This window comes from Alligator sinensis, unplaced genomic scaffold (assembly GCF_000455745.1).
Source record: "Alligator sinensis unplaced genomic scaffold, ASM45574v1 scaffold280_1, whole genome shotgun sequence".
NCBI lineage: Eukaryota > Metazoa > Chordata > Crocodylia > Alligatoridae > Alligator > Alligator sinensis.
Window position 1 is genome coordinate 1,886,021 of NW_005841835.1, and position 20,255 is coordinate 1,906,275.

The 20,255-nt window shown below is 49.0% G+C and overlaps 1 protein-coding gene across 18 annotated transcripts in view; it reads left to right on the forward strand.

The window, feature by feature from the left end:
* Positions 1-20,255, forward strand: part of ABCD4 (ATP binding cassette subfamily D member 4) — a 30,585-nt gene that overhangs the window by 1,125 nt on the left and 9,205 nt on the right. For 6 of the 18 annotated variants that reach the window (XR_003093454.1, XR_003093463.1, XR_003093467.1 and 3 more), the window contains exons 2-11: positions 1,133-1,263; positions 1,378-1,505; positions 2,086-2,225; positions 7,417-7,533; positions 7,833-7,958; positions 11,336-11,386; positions 14,818-14,912; positions 15,686-15,807; positions 17,382-17,473; positions 19,612-19,716. Coding sequence is in view for 15 of the 18 variants with exons in the window: in XM_025201185.1 (XP_025056970.1) it covers positions 1,133-1,263; positions 1,378-1,505; positions 2,086-2,225; positions 7,417-7,533; positions 7,833-7,958; positions 11,336-11,386; positions 14,818-14,912; positions 15,686-15,807; positions 17,382-17,473; positions 19,612-19,716 (1,107 nt within the window). In the remaining 3 variants the exon portion in view is untranslated. The other 12 variants (XM_025201134.1, XM_025201144.1, XM_025201166.1 and 9 more) reach the window with 10 other exon arrangements.

The following is a 20,255-nucleotide window of genomic DNA, read 5'->3' on the forward strand; positions in this document are numbered from 1 at the left end:
GGGGAGTGATCTCCCCCCCCCCCCCCCCCCCCGGAAGAAGGCTTTTTTTTAGCTTTAGCACTTTGCTTAGGCTGACGGATGCAAGTCAACAGTCAGGCTGGCAGCTTTCCCTGGGAATGCATATGAATGGGCTTCAGCCTCCCCTAGATGGGCCCACCTTTCTTGTCTAGTTCAGCTATTTCATTGACATGATAAGCTTTTTGCATGTTGCCAGAGTGCAGAATAGTCTGGGGGAGATGGAGACTACCAGGGCAGCTGCCCTCATTCATGCTCATGGCCATTCTGCACTGCAGAGTTTTGCTGGTAGAAATCCAGTTCTGGCAAAAATTTGAATGTGCCTATGCTTGGAGCGCCTCTGTGGGGGCAGAACCTCTGCTGACAAAGTTAAATCGCCTTTGCTGAATGAGGTAAGGCTTCTGCTGTTCTTCACCAGCTGGTAAAAGCCATGCATGGACACTCCCACACCTCTTGGCTAACACAGTTTCATCAGGTGATGGTGCTTCCCCAAGGTGCACTCTACTGTGTGCAGCTGCCAGAGCCACGTGGATGTGTGTGGTGGTGGTGGTAGCTGATGTCTGCTGCTAGAACATTTGATGGTAGAAGCAGGTGAATGTGGACAAGGCCTGTGTGGAGAGCCCGCCCCGCCCTCTCAGATGTTGCGGCCTAAACCCAAAGCCCTTGCCTGGCTCCTGGGGTGTGCTGAAGGCCAAGTCTAGTCCAGGCCAGAGAAGACTCAGGAAAAATAAAAAAGAATAAAAAACAAAAAATTAAATTATATGTAGTACCATAACGCACCATCTAGCAGCAGCAGCTTCTTGGCATCTTCCAGCACAAAGGTTCTGGTGTGGTGTCCCCAGCAGATGAGTTCTTATGGATGCAACTGAGGGTATATACATGCCTTCATTTTGAGGGTCAGTACGCACCTGGTACATCAAAACTGGTCCATATCTTCTTCAACTGTCCCTAGAGACTTAAGGTGTCTCTCTTGAGGTAGAGGAAGGAACCGTTGATAGGGTCTGGTTCCAGAGAAGCAGGGATGGATACCTTTCTGTTCAGACAGGATCAGGAAAGCACATTCTAAGAACCCTGCTTGTTTGCTTCAGTTCTCTGCTTTGTTTACGTCTTGTACTAGACCTCAGTCCCGGCCCCAGCTGGATCTGAAGTTCTTGCAACGTTTTTTGAGGATTCAGGCCGTCTTGTTTCCAAAATGGTCTTCCCAGAATGTGCTGATGTTTCTGACCCTGCTGTGTGTTACCTTGTTGGGTAAGTGACTGAACAGTTGGGACTGGGGGGTGTCTAAGCCTTGGTGCAAGCTTCAAGGCTCTACTGCTTTCTCAGACCTTCACTGTTCCCTTATGTTTGCTTGTTGCCTCCCAGAACAGTTGGTTATTTACCAAGTGGGACTGATCCCCAGCCAGTACTATGGCGTCCTGGGAAACAAGGACTTGTCTGGATTCAAAACTCTGACTGCGATTGCCCTGGTTCTCATTGTAGTCAATTCCACGGTAAGGGAGGCCTCTCCTCAAGTGCTTGTGAGGTAGGGAGAGCAAAGAGTCCTACAGTAATGAGGAATACTCTCCCTGGAAGGGTGGGAGGGAGCAGAGTGTGACCCCATGAGAGATAAGCCTCCCTTTGCTGCAATGCACACTCTCAGACCAGCCTCCCCCTCCCCCCCCGAGAACTTGGGACCTTTGATAAGATATGGTGCTGTGTCCTGCTCTTGGGATCAAGTCCCTGCAGGGAGGGAGGAGGTGCCATGATGTGATAATATGATGTGCTGTAGGAGGCAAGGCCTTTGCTGCTGACTCGAAAGCTAGATATGAGGCATTCCCAGGAGCACCCTGCCTCTAGGACACTCCCTGCCCAGCATCACAGGAAGCATCTTGATGCTTGGGATGAAGCATAGGGCTGTGTTCAGCTGGCCCCACTGCTGAGGGATCTGAGGCTCCTCCTGCCCCATGTAGGCAGCGAGTTGTGGGATGGGCCTATTGCCTTTTTGTCACTGAATCGTTCCAGTTTTTGGTGTGAAGTGATCGTCTTGCCTGCTTCTCATGTTCTTTCTCTATCTTGCCTCTCCCCCCTCAGCTGAAAAGCTTTGACCAGTTTATCAGTAACCTGATGTACGTGAGCTGGAGGAAGACTCTCACTGAGGACCTTCACTGCCAATATTTTGAGGGCCAGGTGTATTATACTCTGAATGTGCTGCACGAGGACATCGATAACCCGTAGGCTGCTTGCAGCTTCTTCCCACCTTGCTTGGCACCTACTGATCTGCCCCTCACTTTCTTGACATGTCTGGGTGTGGCTGCCTTGGGTAGGATGCTGATTGGAGCTGTGTGTGTGAGGGTGTGTGTTTCTACTTCATGTTTTTTCCAGAGGCGGGTGGTTCAGGCTCTCTGCCTGGTGCCTTGTGGGAGGCAGGTAGAGCTCTGTAGAGAACTGTCACTGCTGTACCCTACCCTCAGGTTGGCCGAAGGTGCTGCTGTTCTTGTATCAGGCCTCTGCTGCTGACCCCATCCATCCCTTTTTACAAGGCCTGGCTTCTCTCCTGGTAGGTGTGCTATGTTGTGGCAGGGGTCCTCTACCCTTCCCTTCCCTCTTCACAGTTCAGTACACGTAGGATTCTCTCCCTTGTTTATTTGGACCTTAAATTACCCATGATTTTAATCAGCTGCAGGTCCTGACAGCAGAGAGAGGATTCTTTGGGTGCGTGACCTCTGGAAAGGCTCAGAAACTGATTTTGTGTTTTGCAGAGAGGGTGCAGTACTGGATAAGGGCTGCATTTCCCCCTTCCCCTTTTGGGCAGTGTTTGGGGTAGTAGTTGAAGTAGTGGGTGGAGAGCTGAATTCCTCATAACTCATCTCACCAAACCCTGAGAACTCCTTTCCCAATTGTACTCCACTACCACATAGGCCACTATGGGCGGGCAAAGTCTGGTCATGAGTTGGATCTGGCCAGCAGTGGACTCCATTTCCCAGGAGCCCCTGCTTGTGTGGCTGGGGCCAATTTTCCATGGAGACCCCAGCACCAGCCATGCTGTGATAGCATGGGGCCAGGGTTTCTGTGGAGACTGGCCCCAGCAGCGCTGGCAGGCAGAGGGGGGCGCTATGCTGCAGTTGGGAGTGCGGCGGACTCAGCTGCTGCCACCTGTGTAAGGTGGGAAGTGGCTGCAGCGGTGCTGCTGGGAGGGGGGCTGTGGGGAATTTTGGGGTGGCTATAGCCCTCCCAACACCCCACCTAGCGCTGCCCCTCCTGGCAGGGTTTGCGGCACAGGTCCTTATAGCAGTGATGGTGTAATTCAGAGCCAGGGCAGCACCACTATCTGCAGCCTACATGCCCTGGGTAGGGACATGCAGGCTGCGGATCATAGCTCTGACCTGGCTCTGGACTGCACTGTCACAGCTGCAAAATTCCAGCCCGGCTCTGGAGCAGCTCACGCCTTGCCAAGTGTCCTGCCACTGCTGCTGGGGCTGGTTTCCACGGAAACCCCAGCCTTGTGCAATGGGAGGATGGTGGCTGCTGGAGTTTCTATGGAAAGTGGCCCCAGCCATGTGGTCGGGGCTACTGGGAAATCGAGTCCAGCCGCCAGCCAGATCCACCATTTTGCCCACCCTGCTGTAGACAGCACTACAAGAGTTGCACTCAATCATAGATTGCAGAGCTAAGGGACCCTACTTTGTCTTCTGTTTAAAAGTAAGTTCAGGTCCTGGAACAAAAATTTGGAGTGAATTAAAAAGAACTGGTTATGTAGTAAGTTATGAGGCACTGTGACATTCACAGAGCCCTGCCTATAGGCTCAAGAATCTGCTTTTGACATGGATCCTTGCATACTTATCTCACTGGTGACCCCTCCTGAGGAACCAGATTGAGCCCCGTGATAAGTACAGGAAATGGCTGCTTACTGGAAGCTGTATTTATTAATGGTGACGTAGTCAACTGAGGGTTTTCCTGTAGCTAAGTGATGTAGCACCATGGCTATGTGGGATGGAGGTGCAGGAGCAGGCAAGGAGGGAATGGATTTGAACCACAATCCCTAGCAATCGTGGGAGCTGCCTCCAGCAATATTTCTGGTGACTAAACTTTGTACTGGGTCAATAAGGCAAGAATGGGTTTGGAACTCAGTGCTTGTTGTCAAACTGTAGGGTGCCTCGCACATATAGAGGCCAATGCAGAGCATGCATTAGGCCAAAAAAGCATGTGTGTTGCCTGGTTATTCCTGCTAGGAGAGGAGCCAGAGGTCCTTTATGAGTTGTATTTAGTTTTTATCCTTGGAGTGTGCCTGAAGACTCAAATGTGAATGAACCTGGCTCCACAGTTGCTTGGGGCCATCTGGCTAAGCAGCATATTTGCAGATAAAGACTTGGGGGTTACAGTGAGCAATAAGATGGATATGAGTCAGCAGTATTCTGTTGTTGCCAAGATGGCTAATGGCATACCGGACTGCATTAGTAGGAGTGTTGCCAACCGATCAAGGGAAGTAATTATTCCCCTATACTCTGCACTGGTGAGGCCACATCTGCAATGCTGTGTCTAGTTTTAGGTCCACCACTATTGAAAGGATGTGGGCAAGTTAGAGAGAGTCCAGTGGAGGGCAACGAAAATGGTTAGGGGGCTGGGACACACGACTTCTGAGGAGAGGGTGAAGGAACTGGGCTTATTTAGTATGCAGAAGAGAAGATGGAGGGGATTTAATAGCAGCGTTCAGCTACCTGAAGTGGGGTTCGAAAGAGGATGGAGCTAGACTGTTTTCAGTGGTGACATGACAGAACAAGGAGCAATGGTCTCAAGTTGCAGCAAGGGAGGTTTAGGTTGGATACGGTATTAGGAAAAGCTTTCTCACTAGGAGAGTGGTGAAGCACTGGAACAGTTACCTAGAGAGATGGTAGAATCTCTGTCCTTGGAGGTTTTTAAGACTCAGCTCGACATAGCCTTGGCTGGGATGGTCTAGTTGGTGCTGGTCCTGTTTTGAGCAGGGGGTTGGACAAAGTGACCTCCTGAGGTCCCTTTCAACCCATATTTTCTGTGATTCTTTGGATCAGTGGTTAGAGCCCTTACTTGGGAGCAGACCTGGGTTCTATTCCGTGTGCATATGAATGGCTGCTAAACAAAGTTGTTCTTCCTTGCCACCCAAGGCAGGACACGTAGCAATGTGTGTGAACTTCAGCAAAGCAAATCTGCATCAAATCTCAGGAAGCCCTGCTTAACTATAAGAGCAGTAAGCAGGGGATCAAGCTGCTGAGGGGAGTTGCAAAATCTTTCATTGAAGGTTTTCAAAAGGAGGCTGAACAGGCAGCTGTCTGGGATGGTCCAGGAAGAGCAGTTCTGGATCTTTGCAGTGGGTTGGACTAGATCAGTGGTGCTCAACCTCTGGCCAGTGGGGCTCCCCACAGGTCTGGATATTTGGCATCAGGGAGCCATGGCAGCATTAATTGCTAACACATAGAACCAGATCTGGTGTGCAAGATTGTATCTGTAGACCAACCCCACATACTGACCCCATGCTGAATCTGGCCCGCAGACTGACCCTGCCCATGGGATCCAGCCTGTAAACTGCCTCAGTACCACTCATTCAGTCCGTGGGGACTAGAAGGTTGAGTACCGTTGGGCTAGATGATGTCTTAAGGCCTTCCCAAACCTATGACTCTAATGATTTGCACTGTAACAAGGTCCCTAGGCCTTTGACAGAAACACCAAGCTTTACCACAGCAGCTCATAAATTCTTCAGCAGAATTAGTTTATTGGTTTGCTGCAATGTACGCTTCAATCCCATCCCCCACCCAAACACCTGCTGCTCATTATCAATAATACTTCTTCACAGAAGCATCGTTGATGGGTTATCCTTGGGGAATCTGTGTGAGAAGAGGTTTCTTGTGTAATGTGAACATAATATGTGTAACAGCAGGTGGAACCAGGGGGTAGTCTGCAGAGCTCTGATGTCTGCAACTCTCAGAAAACCCCAGCTCCATGGGGGGCAAGGGAAAAAGGAAGAGGAAGCATGAGGCTGGAGTAAGGGGAAGAGAGAGCAGTGTACACATGGAACCTGGTCAGCCCTACACAGAGGAGCTGGAGATCTCACTGGTTTGGTCAGCCAGGACTGTGGACTGAAAGAGCTGGTATCAGACTTGGGGGCATCTGCAGGCTGATGTTTAAGCGCTCTAGGGACTAAAGGCTTGATTGGGGACACCTCCAGAAATATAGGAGAGAAATTAAGGTGCTGGGTATATGTTACCACAGTATTGATATTTCTTTACCTTTTACCTGTTCTCCCCAATTGACCTGTTGGCTTGTTACCATAACCTCTATGCTTTACTGTATAAAAGTGGGAGCTTCCCGTTGCTTCTTGTGCTATTTCTAGGGCTGTAGGATTGGCATGCTGGTTAGTTGGCATTATATGAGTCGAGCTGGATCCTATCACAGTTCTTTCTCACTCTGTCTCCTCTGCACTTGGGGAGATAAGGAATTGCCCTGGACATCCAGACACTTCTAGGTTCTAGCATGGCTTCTGAATCAGTTTTATTTATGTTGTGCCATGAATGTTGCTCAACAGATAAAGGAAGGAAAACATCTGCTGGGAGTCCATAGTCTAAGTTAAAATGTAACTTGAGTGCCACAGTTACAAGCACTTCACAGAAACAAGGACAAGCAGCAGCAGTTAGATCAGTGTTTTCTGGCTGCAAAAACTTAAAAGCCATTGCTGCTTTGGGACTGCAGAGCAGAAAGAGGAGTGCTCCTTTGGCTTTCAGCCAGGCCTAGAACACTGCCTTCTGTTCAAGGCACTTCCTTCCTTGCTTGATGTTGACAAACTAGAAGGAGTTTGGGAAAGAGGAGTGGAAATGATCAGTAGCTGGAAGAATTGATTTATAGGGAAAGCTTTAAAATATCCAGATGGTGGCTAAGGGCCAGCATACAGTTCAACCAAAATTCAGTCCGCCACTGGACACAGTCTGGATGGGACCCAGCTATGTTGTTAACAGGAATATGTGCTCAGGCCAAAAGTTTTGCATGTCACAGTGATTTTTGTAGAGCAGGTGGGCCCTGAAAAATGAGTGAGAGTGGCCAAGGGTGCACAGGCTGTGAACACCAGGGAAGGGGAGAGGTGATGGGGGAATTTATTGGGGTGGGACACAGAAGTTAGATGAAGGTAAGAGAGGGAACATCTTTTCTTGGTGAGGGCAGTGGCATCTTAATGAATCTCACTAGGGTGGGGAATCATTTCCCAAGGCAAGTGGTGGGAGCCCCACTAGTAGCTTCCTTCAAAACTACACTGGATAAATCCTCTGAGGACTAATCAGTTGACAATCCTGCCCAGACGTCAGGGGACCTGAACTGGCTGGTCCTCATGGGGATTTATTATTATATCTTGCTCTTGCTTTTGTAATTGGCTTTAAGAGTCAGTACTGTTCTGTTGTTGAACAGAGACCAGCGAATCAGCCAGGATGTGGAGAGGTTCTGCAGACAGCTTAGCTCCATGGCCAGCAAGCTCATCATCTCTCCCTTCACACTAGCATACTACACCTATCAGTGCTTTCACAGGTAAGTACTCTGCACCTTCTCACTGAAAGACGGTGCCTGATGGAGCTCATTTCATACTCTCTGGGGTGCTTCACTGCTCAGATCTTGGTCTGGGCCCTAGCATATTGGATGTGCAATTCCTGGCACTAGTGTGATGGAGGTGGCTTTGACCATAGTTGGAGATATAGTTCCCAGCCTGAGTGTACTAAGGTTCACATCCTTAAATAGCTGTGTAGCCCTGACTGCTTTCCCTACTGTAGTGTGCTGGAGCGTAGTTCCCCCTGGTTGGCTAGCTAACCTCTTTCCTTCTCCCCACTTAGCACCGGCTGGCTGGGCCCAGTGAGTATCTTTGGGTATTTTGTCATTGGGACAGTTGTTAACAAGATGCTGATGAGCCCCATTGTTTCAAAATTGGTGCAACAGGAGAAGCTGGAGGGGGATTTCAGGTGAGTGCATGGTGGAGTAGTCTTCCAGGGTTACAGTTTTGCTGTCCCCCCCCAAAAATTATTTCCCGGCCCCATGTAGCAACTGGCAAAATCCAGAAGCACGGGAAAAACTGAACGCCTTCTGTTCTGCACTGCAGCCTGGGGCAGCAAGCATAACTCGGTAAATCACACCTTCTAACTGAAGAACCAGAGCTCCCCTTTTGTATCCCCTCCCCTAAACTTATCCCAGCTGCTTTAATCTTTCATAACTAAGCCAGCTGTGTAGCTCTGCTTTATCTTCTTGCTGCTGAGCATGGTCCTCTCCAAATCTACCTTCTTTGGGCTGCAGAGCTCTTCTCTCAGTCTCCCAGTCATCTGTGGGGAGAGAGTTGGGAGAGCTCCTGGGCTTCCACCTGTTCTTCTTTACAGAGCACCCGTAGATCATCCTTGAGTAATGCTTATCCAGCCTCCTCTTGAAAACCTTCAGTGATGGAGACTCCACACATTCCTTAGCCAGTATGTTTCCACTGCTGCACTGTACTAACAGTTTTCCTGATATCCAGTCTGAACTTACTTTGAATCATAGAAAGTTATGGTTGGAAGGGACCTCAGGAGGTCATCCAGTCCAACCCCCTGCTCAAAGCAGGACCATCCCCAACTAGATCATCCCAGCCAAAGATTTGTCTAGCCAGGTCTTAGAAACCTCCAAGGATGGAGATTCCACCATCTCTCTGGGTAACCTGTTACAGTGTTTTATTACCCTCCTAGTGAGAAATTCTCCCTCATATCTAACCTAAACTTCCCTCGTAGCAACTTGAGCCCATTGCCCCTTGTTCTGTCATCTGCCACCACTGAGAACAGTCTGGATCCATCCTCTTTGGATCTCCCCTTCAGGTAGTTGAAAGCTGCTATTAAGTCCCCTCTCAGTCTCCTCTTCTCTAGACTAAATCAGCCCAGTTCTCTCAGTCTTTCCACATCAGTCATGTCCCCCAGCCCCTTCACCATTTTGTTGCCTCCCACTAGACTCTCCAATTTGTCCACATTCTTTCTGTAGTGGGGGGCCCAAAACTGAACACAGTACTCCAGATGTGGCCTCACCAGTGCTGAATATAAGGGAATAATCACTTCCCTTGACCTACTGGCAACACAACTACCAATGCAGCCTAGCATGCCGTTAGACTTCTTTTATTGTCCACTATAACCCCTAGATCCTTTTCTGCAGAGCTACTGCCCAGCCAGTCAATCCCCAGCCTGTAGTGGTGCATGGGATTGTTCCATCCTAAGTGCAGGACTTTGCATTTGTCCTTGTTGAACTTCATGAGATTCCTTTTGGCCCAATTCTCCAATTTGTCAAGGTCACTCTGAATCCTAGCCCTACCCTCCAGTGTCCCTACCACTCGCCCCAGCTTGGTGTCATCTGCAGACTTGCTGAGGGTTTACTCTATGCCATCTTCCAGGTTGTTTATAAAGACATTAAACAAAACCGACCCCAGGACTGACCCCTGGAGCACTCCACTTGATACCAGCTGCCAACTAGACAGCGAGCCATTGATTACTACTCTGAGCCTGATGATCCAGCCAGTTTTCTGTCCACCTTACAGTCCATTCATCCAGCCCATACTTCCTTAGCTTGCCTGCAAGAATGCTGTGGGAGATCATAACAAAAGCCTTGCTAAAATCACGGTACACCACAACTACTGGTCTCCCTGCATCCCCAGAGCTAGTCACCTTGTCATAGAAGGCAATCAAGTTGGTCAGGTTGACTGTTCCTAATCACCTTTTTCTCCTCCAAGTACTTAGAAATGGATTCCTTGAGGGTCTGCTCCATGATTTTTCCAGGGTCTAAGGTGAGGCTGACTGGTCTGTAGTTCCCTGGATCCTCCTTTTCCCCTTTCTTAAATATGGGCACTATATTTGCCCTTTTCCAGTCATCCGGGACCTCTCCTGATCACCATGGGTTTTCAAAGATGATGGCCAATGGCTCTGGAGTCACACCAGGCAACTCCCTCAGCACCCTCAGGTACATCCCATCTGGCCCCATGGACCTGTGCACGTCCAGCTTTTCTAAGTAGTCCCTAACCTGTTCTTTCGCTACTGAGGGATGCTTACCTGCTCCCCAAACTGTGCTGTCAGACGCAGTAGTCTGGGAACTGACCTTGCCTGTGAAGACTGAAGCAAAAAGGCATTGAGCACTTCAGCTTTTTCTTCATCCTCTGTCACAAGGTTGCCTCCCCCATTCAGTAAGGGACCCACACTTTCCCTGATCTTCCTCTTGCTATCGACATATTTGTAGAAACCTTTCTTGTTACCCTTCACATCCCTCACTAGCTGCAACTCCAGTTGCACTTTGGCCTTCCTTACTTTGCTGCAGCTTCAAGCCATTGGTCCATGTTCTGCTCTTTGCAAGATGAGAAAAGGTATTTCCCTATGTCTTATGGGAGGTCTTCAGATATTTTAAGATGGTTATCATGTTCCCTCTTAATCGCCAGCAACTTTCCTCAGAGCCTTAGTTCCCACAACCAGCCCACTGGACTCAATCTCATCAAGCCCTATCTGCCCAGTGCAATCTTCTGAATTCAGTCCACCGATTCCCAATCTGCTAACTGGACCAGGTAGTGTCCCTGAGCCTCTGGTGTTCTAATTTTCCACCATTATTCATTTACCCATCTCTGCTGCTGCTGTTGCCTCTGCTAATGCATTGAAAGCTATGGAGCACAAAGTGCACAGAGCTGCTTTTAGAAGAGATCTTGGTTCAAGTTTGTTAATCAGTCAGCATGGTGCCTAAGATCTGTACAGCTTCTGTTTTTCCACCACCGTGACCTGAATACACTTAACCTTCATGATATGACTGAAATTGCTCCCAATCCTAGGTTTTTTTTCATTCCCTGTGCTTCAGGCATTCTCTTCTTTTCTACCCCCTCCATAAAATTGCTGGATCTCTGACCAGGTGCACTGGAAGGATTTTACAGTTTCCACTGAAGTGTCCAGCATCCAGATGTACCAACTAGTGATCTGGTGCAGTGTGGGGATACCAGACTGCATGTGTTCTTATACCACTGGGGTGAATTAATGGTAGAGACCCTGGGCTAGCAAACAGGAGCTGGGATACTCTGCTGTGCCAGGTGGTGGGATGCCCTTGGCTGCAGGGTATGTGTAGGCTATCAAAATATGTGGACATTTAGGCTGATCTGGGATGATGATACCTGCACATTTTTCAGGGTTTTGCTGGCCCATGCTTAATGCTCCAGACCCATCCAGACCCTTTCCTGTATCCTCTAGGACTCTGTAGGGTTGGTGCTGTGGCAGGAGCAGGGATGGGTTTTCTCTGGCGGGGATATTCATTCTCCAGCCCAGTGGGGTTCCATACAGATCCTCATATTTTGCTTTGGGTTGTGCAGGTTCAAACACATGCAGATTCGTGTCAATGCAGAGCCAGCAGCTTTCTACAGGTAAGTGAAGGATGCATCCATCTGTCTTCCAAGCCTAAGGATAATTGCTCAGCTCCAACCTCCCAGAACACTTGGGGAAGGACATCACCTGCTGCCGTACCCCTGTCCCCCTCTAAGTTGCTGCTACTGCTCATTTGACCTAGTCCAGGGGTTGTCAGCTGGGAGTACTTGAGAAGGCCCTAGGGGGTACACTCGCGTGGGCGGGGACAGCACTGCCATGCACAATCCTGCACTGCTGCCGCTCTACATTTGGCCGCATGCCACCCTTCACCCCCCTCCCTTGCTCCGTGTCCAGCCACTGTCCAGTATACTGACCCAAAAAGGTTGAAAAACCCTGACCCTAGTCCTCCCTTATGCCTCTCCCAGCTGTAATCCCAGAGGTTGTGCAGTCTCCTTTAACAGACCAGTTCTCCGGCCCTATATTAGCACAACTAGATGTGTTACAGTCATACAAGCTGGGGAGGAACAACCTACCCTCACACCAGCCTTGGCATCCAGAGTAGAATTGTCCGGGGACCCACAGACCATGTTCTAGTGCTTAGCCACACACCATCTCCAAGCTCGGTTCCCCTTTTTGATTTCTGTCTCGCCGTACTACACCAACGATTCCTCTCCTTCAGGTAGGTATTGTCCTGTTCTCTAGTGCTGTACTGTTTTTCCCACTAACTCAGGTCCCTGCCCCCGCTTTCCTTTCCCCTTCCAACACTGTTTTTGTTGCTGTTCCCCGTACTAGGTTTTTCAGTCTGACTGAGGTGCCCAGAATAGTGTGTCCCTTCATAGGCCGCTTTTGCCCTGTGCTGTACAGTGTCTGCAGCATCTCCCAGCTCAGTGTTCCCCATAAATTTCATTCACGTGCTCCTCACCCGCCTCTTTTAGATCTATAAGGCATTTCATAAGAATGGCTGTTCCCACCTTGATGTGGTCTGGAGTGGAGGGCTTGATTGTGGGCAGCTAAATATTTAACCATCTAGCCTGAGTGCTGGGAGATTGTTTCCTTCATAACTCTGACACCAGGGGCTGGTCCAGCTTCCAGCACTCTACCACGTGCACATGGCTCACTGGCATAGTCTGCAGTGAGAATTTTTAACACTTCTCCCACTGCTGTTCTAATCCCTATCTGGGTGAATTGATTTAAATTGCTGATTTTGCTCTTGTTTTGCAGTTGTGCTTTGTAATTTTTTTTTTTTTTTTAAAGGGTTCATTTTTTTTCCCCCTTCAGTCCTATCTTATTTTTGCTGACAGGATTCCCTACTGCTATATGCAATAATAAAGCTAATCATACTCTTATTGTGATCCTTAATTTTTACATACTGTGTCATAGTAGAAAATAGTGGATAATGAGTTTCTAATTTATTTAACTACCCTGCTTACGATTTTTTGTCAGGCTGCATTGGATGGAAATTGGAACTTAATTAAAATTATGTACCAACATAATAGTTTTTAAACTTATTAGTTAAATTACCTTAAAATGCTGGATATAAAGAGGGAGGAAAAGGTAAATTTCCCAAAACACATTCACTGATTTGTTGAACAAAAGGAATTGTAATTTTGTTGTAGTTATTATCCATCAGGGTGATAGGATGGATATATCACATCCACTCATTTTTATTCTTTGATATGAAGGGAAAAAAACGAGCTTCTCTGCTTTATCTTCCAGTTGGTTTCTCAGCTTTGAGCGAATGAATCATAGCATTGAACTGAGGCAAAGAAAATGTTCTTAGCAGAAGAGGCAAAGGATGTCAGAAGCTGGTTTTGCACTTCAGGAAAAACTCTGGGTCTAGGTGTTTAGTCAGTGCCTTGCACCAGTTCAGTGGCTCAACTTTCTTTGAAAGTTGGAAGTTTGAATATTTATTTTAATTTATCATATTAGGTTGGAACCTGAACATGAATTGTGATGATTTTGAAATTAATTTGAAATAATGCTTGTTTGTTTTTAAGATATAATTAAACTTAAATTTAATAATATGATTTTTATTTAACAGAAAAATATGTCCCCAGTCTAGTTCCTTATGTTGCTACTGGGAGTGGTAGTGTATTCTGGGCACTGGGGTCTTCACTGCTGCATCATGTAGGCCTGCTCTGAGCAGTAATAGACTGTAATTGTCACAATAAAACCTGCTTGCACTGCCACTTCCATAGGGCACCAGGCAGAGATGTGCTGGAGGTAGAAAATCATCCAGACCAGTGACTCTGACCCAGGGTGTTATGGCATGGTGGGGTGCTGCACAATCCTTTTAGGGGTGTTGTGGGGTGCTGCACAATATTAGCACTGTTAAGCATGTCAACACTTATGCATGATTCACAAGATAAACCCAAAAGTTGCCAATAGGAATCCATAATGTCAAAAACATTCTGACTTGTGTGGTCTTTCTGAGTTCTTTACAACAAACGAATTGCTCTGTTAGTTTTCTGTAGACAAAGAAACAAGTGAAAACAAAGAGCTGGCATTTTACAACAGGTGCCTTTGATCTGAAGATGGGTGCCTTGAGCTCCAAATGTTGAGAACCACTGAGTTTGGATGTTCTGGATATATACAGCCTGTGTTCAAAAAGTAAATGTTTCAGCCTTTTCTGCTTCTTGCCACTTGGGGGTGCTGTAAACTATGAATCAGGAGAAACATTTCTCACAGAGACTTAAAATGAGGCATTTTAGTGCATGAATTGAGCTCTCTGGTACAAAGGTCTTATTTCTCCAATTGTATTTGGAGGTGTGCAAATCTGACAATATGGCAGTGACTGTGATGAGATTAATGCTTCCTAAAGCAGGGGTTGGAGAGGACCTTGTGTCTTGACATCAAACTTATCAGGCAGTTTTAGGAAAATGGAAACTAGATTTAAAATACTTTCAGGGTTTGGCTTGGATGAGTGGTGGAAGGCTTGAAGACCAGAGCCAAACTATCCATGCACAAGGAGACCAGTAACCAGGTCATTTCAGTCCCAGTATAGCAACAGATGAAGGGGAATAGCCAGGTTGAGGCTCCTGGGTTACAGAGCAGGTTTCAAGAGAACAGGCTGCCCTTTGCCTCCTTAGTTTACCACCTTGCTCCCCTTTCTCACTCCAGGAGCATAGCAGCCTCTGATTCCAAGAAGGTGTTTTGCTAAGGTAGAACAAGTACCTGCACTATTCAGGTATCAGGCCTTGTTGTCATGACTTAACTGTGCTTCTAGCTCTTCAGGTCGAATCCAGACACCAAGAGGGCTGGAAAAGGGGTTTTTTTAGAACTTCCTGCTTCTACCAAGCGTCTCACCATGGGTGTTTAGTGCCTGGCGCCTGGCCTGGCCTGCCCTGGAATCACTGCCCAGATTCTGTGAGGATGGACATTTTCCATCCATCCATCCATCCTGGAGTCTATAACATTCTCGTCACTGCAGGTCTCCAGCTCATTAATGGCCTTGTGCAGATTCATGGCTTGCTTCTATCTTGTGTTGCAGAGCTGGGCGGGTGGAGCACATGCGCACAGACCGCAGGCTACAGAGCCTCCTGCAGACACAGAGGGAGCTGATGGGCAAGGAGCTGTGGTTGTACAGTAAGTGGTGAGGCATCTGGCAGCTTCATCAGGTTGGCAAATGGCTCTCAAGGGACAGACAAACATACAGCAGTGCTGGGTCCACCCCTGGCTGTCAGACCCCATGCAACAAGTTCAGCACACATGGCATGCCCGTATGAGATCTCATGGAAGAATGGAATCCAGGCTGTAAAGTTGAGAGCAATATTTTGGATTTGCATGTGGAGGCTGGGGACTGCTTTAGGGGTATGAGGGCTTGAGCAGGAGCTGCATCAAGGACTTATCTGAGCAGAGTTTGTACCTCCAGGATTGGCACTGCCTGAAAATCCTGTCATTCATGTGCTCCCTGGAATACTTGATCGCAGTTTCAGCCACACCCAAGCTGGTACTTTAGTGCTGCAAGTCATGGTGAAATCCTGAGAGCTCTGGGCAGTGTGGTGTTCTGTACCACCTAGATCCCCTCAATATTCCTTCCTGCATCCATGCATGGCTGGCCAGGTTTTGCCCCACCACAGTGCCCTAGTGTGTGTGATGCTCCTGGGTGGCTGTTTCCTGCTCTGATGCCTGGGGAAGCTACATGATGGCAGATGGCTCCTCATCCCTGCTCTTGGGCTGTACTACAATAGGAGTTCCTCTGGCTTTCAGCACTGTCTCTTGTGTTGGTCTGTGGGGGAGGGATTGGGAGTCTCTGCAGGGTAATAACTCTGACTGCTCTGACTAGGCCCAGAAACTGGATATGGATTTGCCTGGGATAGAGGGTGCTCACTGCTCCAGCTAATGTGTTTTGTATCCAGTTGGGATCAACACCTTTGACTATCTGGGGAGCATCCTGAGCTACGTGGTGATTGCCATTCCTATCTTCAGTGGTGTCTATGGAGACCTGACTCCAACAGAACTGAGCAGCCTGGTCAGCAAGGTGAGCACAGTATAATCTCTGAGGGCAGGGCCCACATTGGGTCACAAGCACCCAGAGAAAAGTAGCACAGACTGGCCTAGTCATGAGGCTTGGTGGGGCTGAGTAGAGTCAAAGTAATATCTGGAAGGGGCTGGAGTCCTGTCTGCTGGCATTGAGAGCAGAGCGAGCAGCACACAGTGGGAGGGAAGGGTCTGGACACAGGAAAGAGGTGGGTGACCCTCAGGAGTCCTGGCTGAGTGCGGATAGTCTCCTGAAATTTTCTTGCAAGAGGGAGAGAAGGGAGCCCTGAGCTGGCAAACTCTTAGATGTGTGATTTAACCTGAAGCATATGAGCAGCACCAAGGAGTTTGTGCATCTGTGGAGGGTTAGTTCTGTGACTAAATGTATTACTAGCTTGGAACTTCCTACTTTGAGTGAAAAGCCAGGTTCTGCTGATCTAGTAAGCACCAGAGAAGGACTGGGGCTCACACAGCACTGTCAAGTTCCCTGCTTCTGCTGATTGAACAGAAACCACAGCAGCTGCCCCCCTTGACCAGATTTTATGTTCTGTATATGTTCCTGTGTTCGTGCTGACTAGAAACCTGAACTCTCCTATGCATTCGTTGCTTTACTAAAACCCTAGATAGGGCCCTCCAGAACCTGACATGTTTCCAGCTGGTCAAAACCTGCTTGAGGCTGGTAATGTGTTTAAAAATAGTCCACCCAGAATTCCAGGCTGCGAAGCAAGCAGAGCTGTCAAAGAGCAGCAGCCGTCTCCCAGGGCAGTGGCAGGGAAATGGTCATCATGAATCTTGGAAAGGGCACTGACCCCAGCACTGGCAGGGGTCACAGTATTGCCTGACAGAACTTAACAGGACTTAAGGATGGACTAGCTGTAAACAGCTGCAGCTTGTTTATCCACCTTCTCCGGTAGGGCTCTGGTAGCTCTGTGGGACAGGATTCTTTGCATCTTAGACAGCACTGAGCTCATGATTCATACTAACAATCAGAGCTCAGTGCTGTCTAAGATGCACGCACTTTCATTTAAAGGTTGTAAAGGCCTTGACTCTTGTGGTACTGGCTGGTTCTTGAGAGCTGGGATTGTTACAGGGTCATGTGGGAAGTGCTAGTCCACATGTAAAGAGGTTTTTTGGCAGGTGCAAAGTGATCCCCAGGACCTTCTCTTCCCTGACTTCTACCACAAGGTCTCTGTGCTGGTCACTGCATTCCCTCTGCATTTGCAATAAGCTGATTCTGTTCTGCAGTCTAAAGGCAATGGGCTGAAAGGGGCAGGCAGGAATGGTGGAGGTGCCAGAAGGGGTCTCCCCAGGCAGAGTTCCTGGCCTGAAGTAGGGGGAGCTCTTCTCAGGTTCTGGAATATGCTGCTCCTTCATGGTCATCTTCCCTGTATTGGGTCATCTCTTCTGGAGCCTGACTGACCATCTAGTCCTACTCCTGTACCTTCCTGTGGCTGCTGCCTGTGCCTGAGCATGGACTCCATCACTGCTTGCTGGTGGTGGAGGTGGGCACAGCAGCTTCCACCCTGGTCAGTGCTGCCTGAGCTCTGCTACCCTGGGTGTGTGTTTCTCCCACAGAACGCCTTTGTCTCCATCTACCTCATCAGCTGCTTCAGCCAGCTCATTGACCTCTCCACCACTGTGTCTGATGTGGCTGGCTACACGCACAGGTGAGATTTGCCTTCCTTTGACCCCCCCCTTTGCCAGCTGCTGACCCGTCGGCACTCGACACAAAGGGGTCCCCATTTTCAAAAAGGGGAGGAAGGAGGACCCGGGGAACTACAGGCCTGTTAGTCTTACCTTGGTCCTAGGGAAGCTGTCTGAGAAAATTATCCAGGAGCACATGTGCGAGGGACCAGCAGGGGAGATTATGCTTAGGGGCAACCAACATGGGTTCATTAGAGGCAGGTCCTGTCAGACCTACCTGGTTGCCTTTTATGACCATGTCACAAAATCCTTAGACACAGGTGTCGCGGTGGACGTAGTCTTTTAAGACTTTGGGAAGGCCTTTGACACGGTCTTGCCCCATTCTCATTAAAAAATGAGGCGACTGGCATCGATGCCTACACAATCAGATAGGTTGGAAATTGGCTGGAGGGCTGCACCAAGAGAGTGGTGGTGGACGGGTCATTTTCGACCTGGAGGGACGTGAGCAGTGTGGTCCCCCAGGGCTCGGTCCTTGGGCCTGCACTTTTTAACATTATCAACGACTTGGACAAGGGGTGAAAAGCACCTTGTTCAAATTCATGGATGATACTAAGATGTGAGGAAAGGTGGGCACGCTAGAAGGGAAGGACAGGCTACAACTAGATCTGGACAGGTTATAGGGGTGGACGGATGAGAATAGGATGGGATTCAATACTGACAGGTGCAAGGTACTGCACCTAGGGAGAACCAGCACCATACCTACAGGCTGGGGTACTCCCTTCTAGTCAGCACAGAGGCAGAAAAGGATCTTGGAGTCGTCATGGATTCCATGATGAACATGGGCTGCCAATGTGAGGAAGCAGTCAGGAAGGCTAACCACACCTTTGGCATATATCCACAGATGCATCACGAGCAGGTCCAAGGAGGTGATCCTCCCCCTCTATGCAACGTTGGTCAGGCCACAGTTGGAGTACTGCGTCTAGTTCTGGACGCTGCATTCAGGAGGGATGTGGACAGCATTGAGAGGGTCCAAAGGAGGGCCATTCGCATGGTCAGGGGGCAGCAGGGCAAGCCCTACGAGGACAGGCTATGGGACCTGAACCTGTTCAACCTCTGCAAGAGAAGGCTGAGAGGGGATCTAGTGGCCATCTATAAACTTACAAGGGGGGACCAGCGGGGAACGTAAGAGTCTCTGTTCCCCTGAGCACTACCAGGAGTAACTAGGAATAACGGCCACAAGTTGACTGAGAGTAGGTTCAGGCTAGACATCAGGAAGCACTACTTCACAGTCAGGGTGGCTAGGATCTGGAACCAACTTCCAAGGGAAGTGGTGCTGGCTCCTAGCCTGGGGGCCTTTAAAAGGAGGCTAGAAAATCACCTAGCCAGGGTCGTTTGACCCCAGCATTCTTTCCTGCCTGTGGCAGGGGGTCGGACTTGATGGTCTGCTCAGGTCCCTTCTGACCCTACCAACTATGAAACTCCTGTGCAGAGCAGCAGGGAGGGTCCTGATCTGGGGTTCTGCATAGGAGGGAAGTACTTTTCCAAGGCAGGGTCCCCCTGTAGAAAGGAAATCGCTAGTCTGGGGTTGCCTCATGTCCCAGGTTTGCATATTTGTTGTTGGCACTCAGAGGCCCCAGCCCTGACTTGTGCCAGATGTGGAACATGCACCTAACCCTATGCAGTCCCTGCTCTTAAGAGCTCATCCTTGAGCATCACCACACTGGGCTCTTGTCTGAGGTTATTTTGGAATAGGGGTGGGCTGGGATGGCAATTGCTGAGGTGGGGATTCCAGTAACAGCAGCCACTGAGCTGCCACTGCTACTGGTGCCCATGCCCTCTCCAGGCCAGGAGAAGACACTAAAGCAGACATGCCTTTTCCCCAGCATTCCTCCTGAATGCTTCCAAAGCTAGCTGCTTCTTAGGAGGATATTATTATTTTTAAAAACTTCCCCAGCTTCCCTAACCACTTCCTTCCCTCAGCCAGCACCAAAGCACGTCCTGTTGCTTACCTCGGTAGCTCTGTGGGACAGGATTCTTTGCATCTTAGACAGCACTGAGCTCATGACTCATACTAACAATCGGAGCTCAGTGAAAGCAGAAGCTGAGCCAGGGAAAGGCAGCTGGTATTAGTCTGTTCTTTTCAGCTCTGACTGGTTTACAGGATTGGGGAGCTGCAGGAGACCCTGCTAAATCTCTCTAGGCAATGGAAGGATCACTATTTGGAAGCCAAAACCAGCTGGGACTTGGACAAGTGGGGCTTGGACAGGTGAGTGTCTGTGGCCAGTACTGACTGTGGCATGGCAACTTACTGAGTGTGTGGCTGTGTTCCCAGGGTGTGGGGAAAGTCTGACAAGTTATCTGGGCATCTTGTACCCCCTGGTGGGTATGGCAGGATTTCTTCCTTGACCTACATTCCAGGAATCTCTTTTCCAAGCTACTCCCCTAGATACTCTAAGAAGGGGCTCTGCTCCCTGCATGCTGGAGAGATTAGTGCAGGTTAAACCACCACTGTCACCAAAACTTCCCTCAGGTGGTAGGGTTTACTTTGGGCCCTGGGATTCTGTAGATTCATGTAGCTTACGTAGCCAAAGGAGGGCCAGATGCTGCTTTCCAGCTCCAAGGGTTAATAATAAAAGTCCTCTTAAATGGTATGGAGTCATAGTTTCATAGTTGTAGGGTCGGAAGGGACCTTGACAGACCATCAAGTCCGACCCCCTGCCATGGCAGGAAAGAGTACTGGGGTCGAACAACCCCAGCGAGGTGTTCGTCTGGCCTCTCTTAAAGACCCCTAGGGTAGGAGCCAGC